The 17,914-nt window shown below is 41.9% G+C and overlaps 1 protein-coding gene across 5 annotated transcripts in view; it reads right to left on the bottom strand.

The window, feature by feature from the left end:
- The window catches only part of PLB1 (phospholipase B1), a 116,614-nt gene that overhangs the window by 20,406 nt on the left and 78,294 nt on the right, over positions 1–17,914 (bottom strand). For all 5 annotated transcript variants that reach the window (XM_083604453.1, XM_083604451.1, XM_083604452.1 and 2 more), the window contains 13 exons: positions 17,077–17,142; positions 15,511–15,611; positions 14,253–14,334; positions 13,750–13,854; positions 12,451–12,546; positions 11,519–11,590; positions 9,702–9,779; positions 8,628–8,688; positions 7,706–7,764; positions 6,824–6,891; positions 5,519–5,562; positions 3,884–3,983; positions 1,603–1,654 (listed from right to left, as the gene is read on the bottom strand). In XM_083604453.1, the coding sequence (XP_083460579.1) occupies positions 1,603–1,654; positions 3,884–3,983; positions 5,519–5,562; positions 6,824–6,891; positions 7,706–7,764; positions 8,628–8,688; positions 9,702–9,779; positions 11,519–11,590; positions 12,451–12,546; positions 13,750–13,854; positions 14,253–14,334; positions 15,511–15,611; positions 17,077–17,142 (984 nt within the window). The remainder of the gene's footprint in view (positions 1–1,602; positions 1,655–3,883; positions 3,984–5,518; positions 5,563–6,823; positions 6,892–7,705; positions 7,765–8,627; positions 8,689–9,701; positions 9,780–11,518; positions 11,591–12,450; positions 12,547–13,749; positions 13,855–14,252; positions 14,335–15,510; positions 15,612–17,076; positions 17,143–17,914) is intronic.

Below are 17,914 nucleotides of genomic sequence, written 5' to 3'. Positions count from 1 at the left end.
GCAACACCAGGGATAGAGGGGGGCCAATGAGGGAAGCAGAGAGCAGGCTCCGGGACTCTTCACTGGACACCAGCGGGGAGAGCACAGGTCCTCCACTACCCACGCCCTCCCTGCGCAGAAGACTTCCGCGCAGGGAGAGTAGGAGGTGACTGGGCGTCAAACAACTTTTATGTTGGAAAAGGTTTAAGAAACGCCCACTGATGGATTCTGCCAGCGACTGAACAGCCACGGAGTGGATGGCTGTCCAGCGAGAAAGGGTTTAACCAGCCAACCTAGCCCAGAGCGGCAGCAACTTACGCACAAGCAACCCCTAAAGCCATTACAATGGGGTAAAGCGAATCCCACAAAAAAAACAACAACACTCATCCCAAGTTGTTAAGGGCTATATATACTAATAGCAACAGCTTGAACATGGGCTGGTAGCAAATAGGCAACCAGTGGAGATAGCCAAGCAAAGGTGGCTTTAAAAAAATAATAAATTAAAAAGTCCACATGAAAATTCATCAGCATTTTGGTGCAAATTTCTCCTCCTAGACACATTTTTGTATGCAACTTTGCCTAATATCCAGATTTCCCAAAGCTTTCCCCCCTAATATACTGGATGTTTGTACACATTACTTGACTGAAGAAAAAGATTGCAAAATGTGGGAAAGTGTGAATTTGGAAGGACGGATGCATTTTGGTTCATTCTTTGGAAAGCGTGACTTAGGTAAGTTTGCCTGATGGCAACGCAATCAGATTTCTCTCCCATCCCTAGTGCCTTCCATTCATGTGGCAGGATGCCTGGATCCAGCCCCTGGCACTGCACTGAAGGTGTAACGGATGGGCTCAGAGGTGCCAACTTGAATAAAATATTGGGGGCGGGGTGGCGCAGGTAAGCCCCCCCCCCCCCGCAAAATCAATCACATGGCATGGTGCATGCACACCATTTGAATGGCAATGGCCATCAATTTGGTGGGGGGCAGCCTCCTCAAATATTTTATGGGGGGGGCAAAGCCCTCTTGGCCTCTAAGAGTTGGCTCCTATGGATGGGCTTTACTCTCATTCAGAGACTGCTTGATCTTGGTATTTTGTATTTGGACAGGAACCTCCCTTGTGTCACACTAGTTTGATCAGGGGATGGCTTTGGGTGACCTGTTATCATGCAACTTCGATCATTTTGCTGGACTCGTCATGAGCTACTTGCTCTGTGGGAATTTTGCAGCAGTGCTATATTCTCTGATTTTGGTACCATTGCAACATGGGTTGTATACAATGTCTTGTGATGGGGAAGATTTGGATCCCAGTCCTTGGGGCACGGTGGGGTGGTTCACAAGGCTAAACATTTTCAGCATCAATATTTTAAAATAGCACAAATAGCATAAGTTGGTTTAGGTGGCTAGAGGATGAAACTTGTTCATGCTTTCCCCCACTGCTTAAACACATATATTACAATACATTAACAAAGAGAGGATGGCTGGTTTTTTTTTTTTATAATGACCCAACATCTTGAACACAACTATTGCATTCTTGCATTCAGCAATATTATGGGTATCTTCCTTACCCAGCAGTTTCTACAAGCTGCCAGATTTTTCATTCATTTTCTGTAATGCAGATACTTACTGGGCTGTTTCTCATTCGTGCTACCAATTCTCTTGCTTGGGCTGGGAGATTCCTATGGAAAGAGAAAAGGAGAGCATTCAAACATGGCAAGCTCAGTGGAGTCAACCAACAGAAGGAGCATCATTGCGGGACAGAACTAGGATCTGAGAGTCCTTGGTTGATGTTCACGCTGTGACCTAGAGAGTCATTTCTGATCAGTCACCAGCTGCCAAGTAGGACAAAACAAATGAGCAAAAAACACCCTCTCATGCAACCCATTTACTCTCATGAGCAATGTAGCTGAGGAACCACAAATATTGTGTCAGCTCTTCCATGAAACGAAACACCGCAGGTCGCTATTTTTCTTTCAGAAAAATATGAGCCGTGATTTTGCATGAGTTCTCTGTTTTAACATTGCACTCTTCATGTAAGCAGACCACTTGCGTGAGTCTTTTTCATTGCACTTGTCCATTGCCAGCATGTAATCAAAACTTACTCTCAGCTCTTGTGCAAAATTCAGGTAAGCTCCCTCTCAGATTCCCTACTGTTAAGTGTACATATGTATTTATTTATCCTGCACTTCCTCAAGTACCCCAGGGTGGTGTGTATGCTTTATTTAACCCTGGCTTATCCTCACAGAAGCTCCAGCAAGTAGACTAGGCTGAGAGATAATGACTGGCCCTCCACCGAACTTAATGCCTGAGTGGTGATTTGATCCTAGGGCAACTGCACTGCCCTGGCTCTCGGTTTGAAAAGGAGCATCAGTAATAGCTGTACCACTAAGGGTACCACCCTAGCCCACTAGGCAATTGTGCCATTGTATTTGGAAGTCGAGGGTTAGATATGCAAGACAGATCTGTGTCATTTCCATGTGGTTTTTATCCTACCTACATAGAGCTGCAATGTTTATGAATAAATTTCCTCTAAACATACATTTCCAATTATCTGTTGGTGTTGGTGTTGACCTTTAAAGCCCTAAACAGCCTCAGCCCAGTATACCTGAAAGAGCGTCTCCACCCCCAGCGTTCTGCCCGGACGCTGAGGTCCACCGCCGAGGGCCTTCTGGTGGTTCCCTCATTGCGAGAAACAAAGCTACAGGGAACCAGGCAGAGGGCCTTCTCGGTAGTGGCGCCCGCCCTGTGGAACGCCCTCTCATCAGATGTCAAAGAGATAAACAACTACCTGACATTCAGAAGACATCTGAAGGCAGCTCTGTTCAGGGAAGTTTTTAATGTGTGATATTTTAGTGTATTTATGGTCTTTGTGGAAGCCGTCCAGAGTGGCTGGGGAAACCCAGCCAGATGGGCAGGGTACAAATAATATATTATTATTATTATTATTATTATTATTATTATTATTATTATTATTACTGTATTAATACATGTTTAAATGTGCAGTTTCTCTCAAAATACATATTTGAATGAGTGTTTTGATATCTTTAAGCTGCTGAGAGCTCTGTCCCAGTTCTGTCTGGGGAAGGGCAGAAATCTAATGGCGAGCAAGATCAGGTAATGTCATCTCGGAATTTGCAAAGTCTAAGTTCCTCCAGCATCCTTCATTTAAGACTTGGAATTGGGAGGCTTCTCTCCCCCTCTTGCTTTATAAAATGCTACTTCACGACCAGTAAGAGCTGCACAAGGAAAGGAATGATCAAGAACAGCAAATGCAGTATAAGGCATTTAAAGCAATCTCCCCAGGAATCATGGGGATTGTAGTTGACTTCTCACTGAGGCCACAATTCCCAGCACTCATAACAAACTGCAGTTCCCAGGAATCTTGGAGGGGGGGATGTGCTTTAATTGTATGGTGTGTACACAGCCTGAGTTCCCTAAAAAAATGTCTGCACAGGTGACTACCACAAACTTCAAGACACTACCAGCCAACTTGCCTGCCAACCAGCTAGCATGCGAGCCAAACAGCAGAGAAGTTCAGATCGATTATTTTTGTTGAAGGATTGGCTCTGACAGAGTGCACTCGGAGCTAAAGCTCTAAATTTTCAAGGCTGTACTTGGAAGCTCTGCACTATTTCACAGCCGTGCCACCTCACCTCTAACTCCCTCTGCAGTTAATTTAGTGCTTGGCCAAAGGTGATCGATTGAGGACCTCAGAGGCTAGAGTTGCCAAATGTATTTAGACAGGTACAATATTGCAAAAGGATTTTATAGCAAGACTTTATCCTTGGATTCTTAACCAGATTTACACCCCGGAAGGGGATGAGGTGAAACACAGGCAAAAACCCTCAGCTTTGGGGCAACAGTTTAGGCTTAACGCGGCAGTTTTTCCTTGTCCCAGTGTGTCTTACTGTGCGGTGGCTCCTCCTACTGCTACGTTGAATCCGGCCGCTTCATTCTGGGTGCCAGTGGAGAAGCCAGAGAGGTTTGGATTAAACGTTTTCAAAATATCTGGCAGAGAAGGGAAAAAAATGTAAGGTTTGGTGAACAAGAGCCACGCTGTGGTTGGGCTAAATCGGTAAGAACCATCTCACATTTTATGAATGCTCCCGAAATTACAACCGATTAACTAGGGGAAACTGTAGAAAAGAGAGCCAAGTTTTCCCCATCAAGTTTTTTGGTTCTATTACCCTCAACATAGCTGTTGTTGCAGTTCAAAATGTCTGTGCTGAACACTGGAAGTACCTTATGCAGAGTGAGAACAGAGGCTCATCTGGCTCAGGTGTGGGGGCCAAGCGAAGATTCTCCCCCAGGCCACACCCCCTCACCAGGGGGCTCGTTGGGTCTACCATGAGTTAAACTGAGTTGAATACCACCCACAGAAATTTATTTTGCATGGGAATAAGAGTGCAATTTGTTTTGTCCAAAGTGGACCCCCCACCAACCCCACACAAATACTTTGAAGTCACTGTAGCTCACTGAATTCAGATGGTAAAGGTAAAGGTACCCCTGACCGTTAGGTCCAGTCGCGGACGACTCTGGGGTTGAATTGGTAGGAAGCGCTAATTTCCCTATACAGAGATTGGAAGAATATAGCATGTGAAGTGGTTTTAAGTAGGGATCCAATATCAGGGTTAGCCCAGGTGTTGTTGTTTTTACTGCCCTTGTCTTCTTATATGCTGAGCAGCAAAACAGCTCCATCTTCAATGCATCCTTCCCCAACTTGGTGTACTCCAAGCACATCCCTGCTGGCCAAGGATGATGGAAGTTGTAGTCCAAAGCATCAGCAGAGCACCAGGTTGCTGAGTTGACTGGGATGTGAGCTTTTTATTTTTAATTTTAATCCCAGTGATTTAGCTATCACCCTATCGTTCTCTCTATGAGTAGATCAGCCTGCCAATTTACTGGACATTATCACTAACTGATTAGTATCTCCATTTCACTTTAAGTCATGTACTGGGAAAGTGGAAATCTCAGGGTGTACAGGCAAGGACTCTTTCTCAAAGCTATTTACACAAGTAAGGCACACAGCCATGGAATTTTTACACCCAAGCGGCTGCCTGGTTTTCTTCTGTAGCTGTTCTTGCTCTGTTCAGTGTGTGATTACTTAACACTCACTTCGATACAAGATCAGACAGGTTTTGACTGCATTTGTATTTTGAGCAAGCACTGTGCTTGTGTGCTCCTCTCCTCTCACGTAGGGCTTCATTCATTCTGTTCTGTTGGCATCAAACCAGTTTGCCCTGACATCCAAGCTGGCAAACGGTCGTTTAAGTCATCTCTCCAAATCAGGATTGCAACACAGGATGAAAACATGGGGGGTGGAGCGGTTGATGGGATCACTCAAACAATGGTTTGCCAATCTGGACATCATCACAAACTATGGTTTCATTCAAGCGGCAAGTGAGCAATTAAGGCCCACACGTAAGAGGGGAAAGCATGTAAACACAGTGCTTGTTCACAAACCTTCAAATTATGTTTTTGAGAGGATTAATATCGTCATGAACGTTCCTCTTTCAGGACATGGTATGTCAAAAGATACTCACTAGATAAGGTTGTGTGAGTCTCCAAGGTTTCATCACCTCCAGCACTAGAAAAAAGGGTAATACCAAATCGGTCACTGGAATTAACACTGTATCAAAGGGCATCTACCATCTGTCCGAGAAACACAGCTGTATTAGCAAAGAGTAGGGTAGAGATGAATTAGGAACAAAAGTCCCTCAAAACTACAGAAACCTCCATGGGGGAAAAGCCATCCAGCCTTTAAGGATAAAAGGATAGGAACAAGTATGAATGAAGGGGAAGTTTTCAAATCAAGTAAAACAGGCCTGCAGCTAAAACAGATGTAAGCCTCTAGCAAGAACACACAGCTAAGAACTTAGAAATGCTCCCCTTTATGCTTATATATGTAGTACATATTGAGATCTGACCTCCTTTAATCTGATCTTGCTGATAATAAACTAGATTTGTTAACATTTGTTCACTGAGAGGCCAGACTAGACTGTGTTGGTGCCCAATAGATATTTGGAGTTCTAAAGTTTTAGGAGAGTGTGTTAAATGTCAGGGCACACTTGCACATTAAACCTTTTAGTGCAGTTCAGTGCACTATGTGGTTGCACACGCATTTAGTTCTCCTTTCTCTATAATCCCATATTGATCCGAGATCTAATAGAAGCAGATTACCCTGATTTCTGAAAAAGCAAGGTAGCCTCAAAATTCACCTTTCAGACATGTTCATTTATGTGCATTCATTGCATATGGGGCGAGATGACAACTGAGCAACTGTCAGAAGTTTCCAGATAATGTGTGATAATTACCATCTTATTCTTCTTCCACATTTTTGTGCAATAATGACCACTGTCTGACTTTAATTTTTTTTAGTAAAATGTCCATTCTTGCACAAAAATCTGTGTAAGGAAGGAAATCTGCACCAGGTGACTGAGTTGAACAGATCCAAATCAATGCACATAAGCATGAAGCAAGCTGTGTGTTGCTGTTTCATAACCTCCCACTCCATTGTGCCACTCCTAGTGCAAGCTTGTTCACTTGAAAGTAATCTCAAACCTTGATCAGTTCAGAAATTATTTGTTGAAGTACAGCTTGGGAAGAAGTGCAATATGCAGCCCGCAAGACTGCTTGATGGCAGCGTATTCTTATAAGGGTACTAATAAGGCTTCTTGTTATTGGAAAAAGAACAGATTGCATGTCTGGGCATGAGGATATGCTCAGACATGTAATTGTCACATACACTTTCTGTTCTCATTTTCATCTATATAATGGCGCTCTTCAAAAAGGTGCATGAAATTCTTTACTCCAGCCGAATCTGGGATAAATTCTAGCAAATACTGTACCTCCAGGAAATCCCCCTCCAAGCTGTGGTTAGATCATCCAAACCAGTTGATTTGGCTCCTACAGCAGCCTGTAAATGAGATATATATAAATTATATACATTTCAAGGGATGATATGACGAGAAAGGAGTGGAGTAGGAAAATCTCTGTTGTTTCTCTGAGGAGGTAAAAGTTGAAGGTTTTAAAGATTGCTGCTGGTTTATGAGGCCATGAATAATGTTAAGCAGAATTAGCCAAGGGGCTCATGCAATCTGAAATATGAATATCTCTCTCTCTCTCTCTCTCTCTCTCTCTCTCTCTCTCTCTCTCTCTCTCTGGAAATTGTAGCTCTCTGGGGGAAACTACAGTTCCCTTTTTCTTTGGGGGAAGCCGTGGCTGGGATTCAATTAATGAGTCCCACTAGCGAAAGCCCATGCAAGGACTTCTGCTAGCACATTGGGGCTTCCCCCTTCTCCCACCCTCTGCTGCCCCCCAAAATTGGCTCCGTGGGTGGGGATAACCCCCAGAAGAATGTTCAGGAGGGGGGAGAGGGAATTGTTCTGTCTGGCAAGCTGATGGAACAACTGTCATGGCGTTTGGTTGAATGCACCCAAAGTGCTTTAAATGTATGGTACAGATGTGATGTTTACGACTTGCACCAGGCTTCCATGATGTCTAAACCCACTCCCAGGGTTCTTTTCATAATAGGCACCCTGCTGCAAACTGAAATGTCCGGCTAAGCATATAATATTCCAAAGTGTTTAGATGATACCTTTTATTGGACCAAGTGTGCTGGACACGAATTCTCCTTTGCTAAGTTTAACCTTATTGCTGGGTGTCGACTGATACCACAGCATCCTTGTGGAGAGCAGAATTTCCCCAGGTGCTGCATCCCGTAGACCTACCGTCAAAGAATCACCAAGGGCAGCTATCACTTTGATGTCAGAAGGTTGTAGCCTGTGGACTAGATAAGGGGGTGGTGGAAGGAGGACAACATAAGGGAAGGGTGTCACTGGTATGGTTTTGTTTGTTTGTTTGTTTGTTTGTTAAGATATTCATGAACCGCTTGATACAATACAATTAAACAAAGTCCAGTCAAGCAATCAGTAAGGGTACTTAAAATTCTACATGGACCAGAAATGATATGCTGAACGGGCTGAACTTGGAAACTAAAGAGATGGAAGCTACTTTTAAGTTGCAATCCTATGTACGCTTACCTGGGAACAAGCTTTATTAAACCCATTTGGGGCTTTCTTCTAAGTAAACATGCATAGGATTGTAACAAGCAGATCAACAATGCTAAACATTAAAAAATTCTCACTAAGCAATGGCACAAATATTCCTTATGGGACGCATTTTCTAAATCCTGAATTATCTTGGTTGCCATATTCTGAGTTTAATTCTCTCTTTGGGGGGCAATCCTGCAAGCAGTTAGGAAGCTTAAATTCCACTGAAGTGAACAGAATATTCATTGCATACAGCATTTCCACCCTTATCTATACCCACAGCAGCCCTAAAGGTACTTACGGTTGTGATAAGATACTCTTTTCAGAGCTCTGAGAATACTGGTTTTAATGTCAAAACAAGTCTACAGCCTTCACAGATGCAGAATTTGCAAGTGCAGAAAAATGCAATGGACAAAAATGCTAGAATCTTAGAAATAAATGAAAAATGAAAAAGAAGACCACGTTTATCTACCACTTTCCCTCCACTCCCCCTGGCAATGTCGCAGTAACACACACACACCCCAAGACTTTAAAAAATGCAAAAGAAAGAGATAGCAAAACTCTGCATTATGTGTTCTTTCTGTATCTCCTTATTTCTCACCTGATGTTGGGGCTTTTTTGGATGCAGCCTGTCCAGGGCATGACAGATCACTACCCCAGCTCTTAAAGACAAATGCAATCAACACATCATTAGAAGCTTTTCAAATGAAATGAAAATATATTGAACATGCAAGGATTTCAAGTCATGGTTCAGAAGCCCAAGAAAGCCCCACTTCCAGCCTTTGGGGGTCTATACTAATCAGCCTCCATTTATTGCCCTCATCCCCAGGCTTCATACTAGAGATAGCATGCTATCATGTAGCCCTAGTTTTACATCGCTTTCTGGGCAACCAGTAAACTCTTTGCACCATTTCTTTAATTTTATTACGTTTTATAAGCTCACTAAATGAAAGAACACAAAAAACAACCACCAACTTGATAGCAATCACATAACACACTGACAGATGTTCTCTCAGCTCCAATATATAACATCAATAGCTGAATCCTACTGTGACCTGATTGGATCATTGCCAAAGCAAGATGACACCTAATTGGCTCTCTAAACACTCATGCTCATTGGCTACATTCAAATGAAGGAAAGCTACTGTATATCAACCTAAGTAAGTTGTGCTTCATTTTTCTGGTTATTTGGCTATAACTTTTGATAGAATACAGATAATTGAACAAACTTTGTTGCATTACATTCTTCATTAAATTATCATTCCATTCATATATAATTTTATGGTATTGCTCCAAATAAAAGTGGTGTTATGAGCCATCAAATCTCTGCAATACACTTTTCCCAATAGGTTTCCACAATTTTGGCCACTAGTGTACTGTTACTTATAATTCATATCACACCTTTAGCATTTGCACATAGATTTACAATCTTCATTTTGTTTGGTCTTCAAACAGCTCATTGCAAGAGGCGCTGGCTGCATTTGCACAATTAAATCCATAAGGCAGGATTCAAAAGTCAAGTTTATCTCTTGCAGGTGCATCCATCTAAAGAGAGCTCACCTCCCTTAACAGTCACTGCAGGGTGCTTATGTGAAGTGTGAAAAGATCCTGTAGACAACAGATGTTCAGTACTATGCTCACATGTATAAGGCACAGTAAATGAGAAAGGAATCACCTGGCTTGGCTTCTGTGTGGGCTCCAGAGGCGAATGTGAACCATTGCTGTTCTTGTAGGTTCCCAGGAATGGTTGGTGCTAAAAGAAAGGAAGAACATTTCAAGCTCCAAATACTGAGGAATTTATGCCAGCACCAGAAGGATGCATTTATTAGAGTTGAGGTCTGTGGGGTTTGCCAATATGAATTCAATTTAGTTCTGCAATCATGATTCTCACATAGAAAAAGAAGAGTTTGGCTTCGAGAACCCATTAGAGAGAGAAGAGTAGACCAGAAAGTAGACCAGTAATGTAAAGGGACCCCTGAACATTAGGTCCAGTCGTGAGCGACTCTGGGGTTTTGGCGCTCATCTCACTTTATTGGCCGAGGGAGCCGGCGTACAGCTTCCGGGTCATGTGGCCAGCATGACAAAGCCGCTTCTGGCGAACCAGAGCAGCGCACGGAAATGCTGTTGACCTTCCCGCCATAGCGGTACCTATTTATCTACTTGCACTTTGACGTGCTTTCGAACTGCTAGGTGGGCAGGAGCTGGGACCGAGCAACGGGAGCTCACCCTGTCATGGGGTTTCGAACCTCCGACCTTCTAATCGGCAAGCCCTAGGCTCTGTGGTTTAACCCACAGTGCCACCCGCGTCAAAGTAGACCAAGCCCAGAATTTAAGGATGGAAAACCTTTACCCTGAAGGTAAACAAGGACATCAAATCAGGGCAGTATCACAGTTACTTTGGAAAACTGTTACTATCTCTCCTATTAATTGAAATTTTATTGTTGCATTCTGCTAGTTAGCAATTTGTACATTTTTCAAATAAATACTAAAATATAATAAAATTTGAAAATCTAACTTTTGCACATAAGTGGGATGGACTTCTGAGTAAATGTGCATATGCTTGCACTCCTAGTCCATGTAAATAGACCTGCAAGTTTATGGAAGTGAGCCAAGTGAAATGTACTAGTTCTGCTTGGAGAGATGAGAAGCACAAGGAACTGGCAAGGCCAGTAAGAAAACTGGAGGCATAATGTGGAAAGGTGAAGCTTTCTATTTGTTTTCTCTGCTATGTGGCTTAGTAACCCCTGGGCCATAACAAATGTACATACAGATACACAGATGAACTCAGTGTTGTAGACTGGGACAGAAAGCTTCCATCTCTGACAGAGAAAGCTTATGTGTGTGGGGGGGGGATAGTTTCTATGAAACTCAGTACAGGTATTCCCCCCCCCTTAGGCAGGGGTTGCATTCCGGGCCCCTGTGCATGTAAGTGAAATCACATAAAATGGGGAGCATCCCCTAAACACCATTTAAACACCGTCTCTGCCGCTCTCTCACCAACCCAGACTAAAAATACTGCATCCAAAAATATCCAACAACTAGAATTGAAGCTCTGAGGCCAGCAGGCGGCTGGAGGAGGTGCAGGAAAACGGCTGCTGCTGCTGCGCTACCCCACACACCAGCTGTTAGACAGGGAGGCTTAGCAGCATAAACAAAGCCCTGCTGTACCTCCGGTCTCTTTGAGGTTTCCTCCACCCTCACTGATGTCCTCTTTGGGCTCCGGGGAGGGCTTCCTCATGAGCCATGAAGACTCTCCAGCTCTCTCCTGCCATTTCTTGGTTTGAACTGAATTATTTAATTATTTCCCAGCACCATGCACATAGAGTTGCATGTGAGTCAGTTGTGTGTAGGTAGGGGGACACCTGTATTCTAAAAAGAGGGCTTAGTTGGAAAAATAATTGATCACACAAGACAGTGGCTTATCCTTTGAGTGTTAGATTGCTGACACCCACATTTGACACCTTTTGCCCTGAAAGATGATGCTCTATTTACCAGAGATGGGCAGCTCAGGGTTACATTATCTGTAAAGTTGAAGGAAATGGATTTCTTCCCTAAAGGTTGAAGCTGCAAAACAAAACAAATGGTTATATAACAGTGTTCCTTCTTTTCCCCCCTAATAATTGTCTTTCAAAATAAAAACTAATAAATACTATGATGCATTTGTTCCATAATTTGATCCCCGAGGCACTTTGCAAACTCATTTTCTCAAGGGTTCTCAGTTTTATTGCCACTGAAATTTAGCTCAAATTCTAAGTGAGTGACACAGCAACTGTCTACAGGACAATAATTTCACAGCAGTGAGAGCAAGGATTATCTCATCTTTTCCTGGAAGCCTTTGGGTCACCCCCCCTTTCCCTATGCTCTTATGGTAACTTATCCAAAACACATGTAATTGAAATAATCATATATTCTTCTCCTGCCTACCGTTGTTTCCATATGTACCTTCCTGTTGTTTCCTTGTTTCTCTCAAGTCTGTAAGCCCCTTGGGAATAACTGTTATGCCTTCTCCTTAGAAGGCCTCATGTACATAGGTGTTACTATATCTACTATATATATTTTTAGAAGTTGTTTGTTCACTATGAATTTGAACATCCCTTAAGAAATTGCAACCAATTTTTGTATGATGGTTCAATGAACTTTGTCTATGTCTGGATAAGATTGGATACCATCTTGAATCAAAATGGTGGCCTAAACCTTTCAAAACTGCGCTAGTTTTAAGCACTGTTTTCAAAGTAGCACAGATTTTTTTAGTTTCTTAGAATTCCCGAGAAATTCTAGTTGCTAGTAAACAAATAAACACATAATCTGAAGACGACCAGGAGAAAATCTGAATATGCAAAATATACAAAGGTCTTTGCTACCCAGGAGATATACACTGTACAAATAAGAGGACATTAGCAAAATTATCAAATCCCATGCCCTACCATATTGTTCCAGAGGGCCCGAGAAAGCTGGGAATGTGACTTTTGACTCAGATGAAAGCAATCAGGTGCAAAGAAAGAGATGTCTGGACGTCCATCCTGAAAAGGTTGAAAACATTAGATTTTTGAGGGGGTGGAGGGGTTCAAAGAGACAATCCCGAAAATTCAATCCAGTGAAAATGTTTGAATTCTTTAGTGTCTAGTCTGAAACTATCAGAGACTGCCTCAATTCTCTAGTAACTAATATTCCATTCAAGTCAATAGCAGGGGGTGGAGGCATTACACGGTATGTGTCAATTCTATCAAATTTAATGTGAGCTCTTTCAGGTCAGTAAAGTTCTTGCGTTGCCAGAACAGTTTTTCTTAACTTTTCTTGCAGCATAAACTGCTTTTTAAAAAGTTACTTCAAGCCTGAAAGAACTATGAAACATGAATTAAAAGGATGTACAACAGAATACAAAACGATAGGTCACATTTATAAACTGCAAAAGAGCAATTTACGTAAACTGACAAATTACAACTTGCTGCAAAAAATGTAAAATGTTGAAATCAGTCAACATTTTCAAAGCTGATGTAACCTTGCTGGTGTTTCTTTAAGAGTGACAAATAAAGCAACTGTCAGTCACAGTGAATACTCAGCCTTCAACTATAGTTTTAACAAGCCCTGGTCATTTCAGTTCCACTTTTGAAAACACTTGCATAGTATCTCAGTCTGAAAGGTTCTTTTATGGCAGGACAGGTTTTGTCCTTGCTAACAAAGCTTCTTCTTATTTTTGCTTTATATTGTGCTTTGTATTTTGGTATATATATATGTTCCCAATCCCAGAGAAAATTAAGAAATGCTGGTGCACGTCTAAACTAAAGGGTACTGGGTCTTCATACTAGTAACCTCAGCTCACAAACACTGCAAAGGTGCAGGAATGGAACTCATTACATATTTTAACTTCTGTGCGCAGTCTAATATGGAATACTAGGCCACTGGTCTGAGTGTTCTGTGAACCCACATGGAAGTGCTGGCTGCTGTGCAGGAAGTCCTTCTCATCACCTCAATATAGGTCAGTGTTCACAGACCACACACTATGCTCAGTAAGGATCAGACACATGATCCTTGCATGAGCAAGGCAGGGTGAATGCTGAATAATCAAGCCGCCCCCAGAGTCCAAGACTCAATCCAAATTGCATCATAACAGCCTTACGTCAAAATTTCAAGATCCCAAAGAATGTCCTAAAAGCTCTGCAGGCTTTCTTATAAGGTAAGCAACATCCACATCCACATCCATATTCAATCCAGCCAAGACACACCTGTAGAAAAGGAAGTACGATGCTTTGGAGGAAAGGCTGCAGTACTACTGTAAAATCTTCTTGGGTGTCATACTTGCCAGTCTCCACTAGGCTTTGCAGACTGCTCTGTGGAATAAAAATAAAAGGAGTTCCTCAAGAACAAACCATGGTTTGTAAACAAACCACAGTTCAAGGCACACTAAACTATGGTATAATGTTGAACCATGATTTAGCAGAAAGTGTGGGCCAGTGTACTGTTAGGAAACTAATTTCTGTACCAAAAACAGCACAGAAACAACACACATAATATACATGGTCCAGATTATAACAAATCATGAAATGCTGGTGGGGATCTCTTGAGACAGTTATCCAATTTTTGTCTCTAGAGTGTGGTAGTTTTAAATCATGTCGCAGGATGTTCCAGAAGAACAATATATGGTTGCTATGGGGTATAATGCAACAACATTCATACAAAGACAGCAGGTAACATGCAAAATGACAATATTGATTCTTTGCAGATATACCTGATAAGCTTGGACTGCTTCCTTCATCCTCGCCAGCTCTGGTGAGCCTTCTTGAACGGTGAGAACACACTCACAGTTCTCTCTGCATATGAAATTAAAGGGAATGCGGGACAAAAACAGCATATATTGATAAAGCAGGACTGCCATATTTTGGAACTACGAGTAGTTATCATGGTCACTGTCTGTTGGCTGTTTCAGGTTATACTGATGTTTAAGAGGATAGATTGTCTCATTGTTATCCATGCTATAAAGTACATATTTTTTCTGTATTTTTGGGTTTTCCTTTTATTTATTTATTTTTAGGATGTCATAAACTGCTTAGAGATTGTATTTGAAATAAGATAGATGATAGATAGATAGATAGATAGATAGATAGATAGATAGATGATAGATAGATAGATAGATAAGGAAATATAGAAAGTAGAAAGTCACTGAAAATCAGAATTGGAAACATAAAAGAAATCAGAATTATAGAAGTGATGGTAGGGGATTATACTGGATCCAAGGACTCAAATACAATTTTAATGTTTCACTTTTGCCATCGCAAGAAACCAAGGATATCCAGAGCAATTACTACTACTCTAATTAGAAAAAAAAAGCAAACGAGAAACTTATAGGACCTCAAAGACTAATTTACCATAGAATAAGGTTTTCGAGGACTGCAGTCCAGTACACTAAGGATACTAAGGAACGAAGACAGACTAAATATAATCTATTTATTCTACATCTGTGTTTTGTTTCCCAAGGAAATCTGCTAAATCGTGACTTGGTAGGGAAAACACAACCTGCACAATATGACATATTGAGGCTACCACACATGGCTTGTTATGACAGATCCTGCTGGCTTGTAATTAGCTTTCTCGAAATGTCTAACACAAAGGAATTTCAGAAAGTTTTCCTATTTTTGTTCCATCATGGGCTTTTGTCTCGTTTTAGCCGATTAAAAATTTGCAGTCCGAGAGATGCTTCCATTTCAAGCCCTTCCTCTGTGCTAGAGTAAAGCCATGCCTAGACATACCATTATACGGGGATCTCACCTAACATCCAGTGAGCAGATCATTTGCTTACCATTCACCACTGTACATGGCTTCTCCCAAAGAACACTGGGAATTGCAGTTCTGTGAGGGGTAAACTACAGCTCCTAGGATTCACTGGGGGAAGCCATGTGCTGTAAGTACCTGGTGGTGTGGATGCCATGCAGAATGGCCCTAATATACCTGGATGGCATGGATACAAGAAGAGACCAAAGTTGGCTTACACCGCTAGATGAGCAGGGCAGGGCAATCTGCTATCCAGAAACAGTTGTCTCAGAGGAAGAGGGTCCATTGCATTCACCAGATTCACCAAAGCTTTCGGCACCTGGTGGGAAAGGAAGCACTAAGTTCTAAGAGACAACAGCGTGTGAAACACAGGACTTGCATCGTTTCTAACTCTATGTCAAAGCAGCTATCAAGCCTGATTCATTGCTCATCTTGTTTGACCCACTTTCCCCCATATCCCTACCCCTCCACATGGAAGCTTTCCAGGAAGATTAGATAATGGTGATTAATGTTAATGTGAGTGTGTCATGGTCACCTACAGAATATAGTTGGTGACAGTAATTAGTGATACGGTGGCACAAGTCCACCACCCCCTACCCAGTCACATTATATTACTCATTCAGGCACATGGCTCCCTTGTGGCTTTGCAATAATGCTTGTAGAATGTCCTTCTATAGTCACTAAAACATCCCTTTGGAGAGTTTTATACCATAGCTAAAGACTTCCCTGCACAATCAAGCACAGAACACTCCAAGTGTATATTATCCTTTCCAGGATATCCACACATTTTCTAACTAAATCATGTGAAGACCTAGGACATTATTATTATTATTATTGGCATTTGAATTTATATACCCCCCCTATACCCGGGGGTCTCAGGTCAGTTCACAGAATAAAATCCATATATAAAATCACAGAATACATAATAAAAATAAAAACAACAACCCAATAGCACCCCCCCAAAAGAGCACATGTTAAAAGGGCATAGGATGTAAATCAGATCAACCAAAAGCCTGGTTAAAAAGGAATGTAATTGCCTGACACCTAAGGGTGTATAATGAAGGCGCCAGGTGAACTTCCCTGGGGAGAGCATTCCACAGATGGGGAGCCACTGCAGAGAAGGCCAGTTCTCGTGTTGCCACCCTCCGGACCTCTCGAGGAGGAGGCAAATGAAGAAGGGCCTCAGAAGATTATCTCAGGGTCCTGGTAGGCAGTGGCATAGCAAGGTCAGGTGGTACCCGGTGCAGAAAATTTCTTGTCACCACCCCCCAAATTATTATTTTTTGGCTGCAAAAATTTTGGCATCTCAGAGGTGACACCCGGGGCGGACCGCACCTGCCGCATCCACCTTGCTCTGCCCCTGCTGCTAGGTTCATACAGAAAAAATGGGATAACATGGATTAGGCAGGGAGAAGAGGGAGGACTTTGCCACATATTACTAGACATATTCTATGTGCTATTTGAAGGGATCCCATGACCCCTATTTAACTGAATCCTACATAGCAATAGTAGATTTGCATGTGCATTATTTGAGTCCATGTATAGGAAGGGGAGAATTGCATTTCTCCACCAACCAAACAATACCACTTTAGTACTGAGAAATTGTATGAATGTGGTAAAATGTGACCTCACTTGAGGTTGGGTGGGTAGTATGAAATTGTAGTCAGCCTCAGACCATTTCAAGCGATGGCTCTGAAAATCTCCTAAAAAACAACCACTGTGCGATTATGCAGCAACATCCTAAAATAAAATGAAAAGGTGCTCTCCAGGCAGCAGCCACCTACCTCTGCATGAAGAAGGTCAAGTGCTTTTTGAACACGGCTTGAAAAGTTTACAGCTGAATAGTGATCCTGATACAAGTAGGAGGCAGAAAGAGAGCGTTACTAGTCCTAAAAAAGGTAAAAGTGACCTTTGCAAAGCTCATAAAGACATGAGATTAATCATGCAAGTCACTCCTTACTAGGAAACATAACATGGAATTCATGATGTAGCTAAAAAAAATAAATGATGCTAGTGAATTTGTGCATCCCAATTAAGAGTTACAATGAACAAATAAAACCTTTCCCAAAAAATTAATTAATTAATTAAATGTGTATACCACTCTTCATTCATAGATCTCAGGGTGGTTCACAACATAAAAATACAAGATAAAAAACACAAAATACAAGATGCTCTGAATCTGGCTGTCTCGATCATTGTGGACAGGACAATAATTATACTGTTTTTGCATAATCTGACATCTGCACAATCTTGGACCCCTGATGACTAGATGTTTCCCTGCCTGTGATACGTCACATCCTTCAGCTCTTGGGAGAGGGATAGAAATAACATACTGAATATTCTTAAGACAGCGAAGGAATCAGAAAGTAGAGAATGAAATGGATGTTCAGTGGTCTACAAATTTCCAACATGATCTGTTAGTATAGCAAATGCACCATTAAGTCTCCAATGCTTTCTTTCATCTCAAAGAAACAAACCCTACAGGAAGGTCACATTTGGAACATCTTGTGGTTGGGGAAGCGAGGCAGACCACCCTCTTTTCATAACCATCTTTAACCAAAACCAGCATCCTAAGAGTTGATTTGATACCTGAAGCTACATCTTCAACTTCAAAAAAGCTAT

This window comes from Podarcis filfolensis (genome assembly GCF_964270895.1).
Source record: "Podarcis filfolensis genome assembly, chromosome: 3".
Classification (NCBI taxonomy): Eukaryota; Metazoa; Chordata; class Lepidosauria; order Squamata; family Lacertidae; genus Podarcis; species Podarcis filfolensis.
The sequence above is the reverse complement of the archived record's forward strand: the minus strand, read 5'-3'. Positions and strand labels throughout refer to the sequence as shown.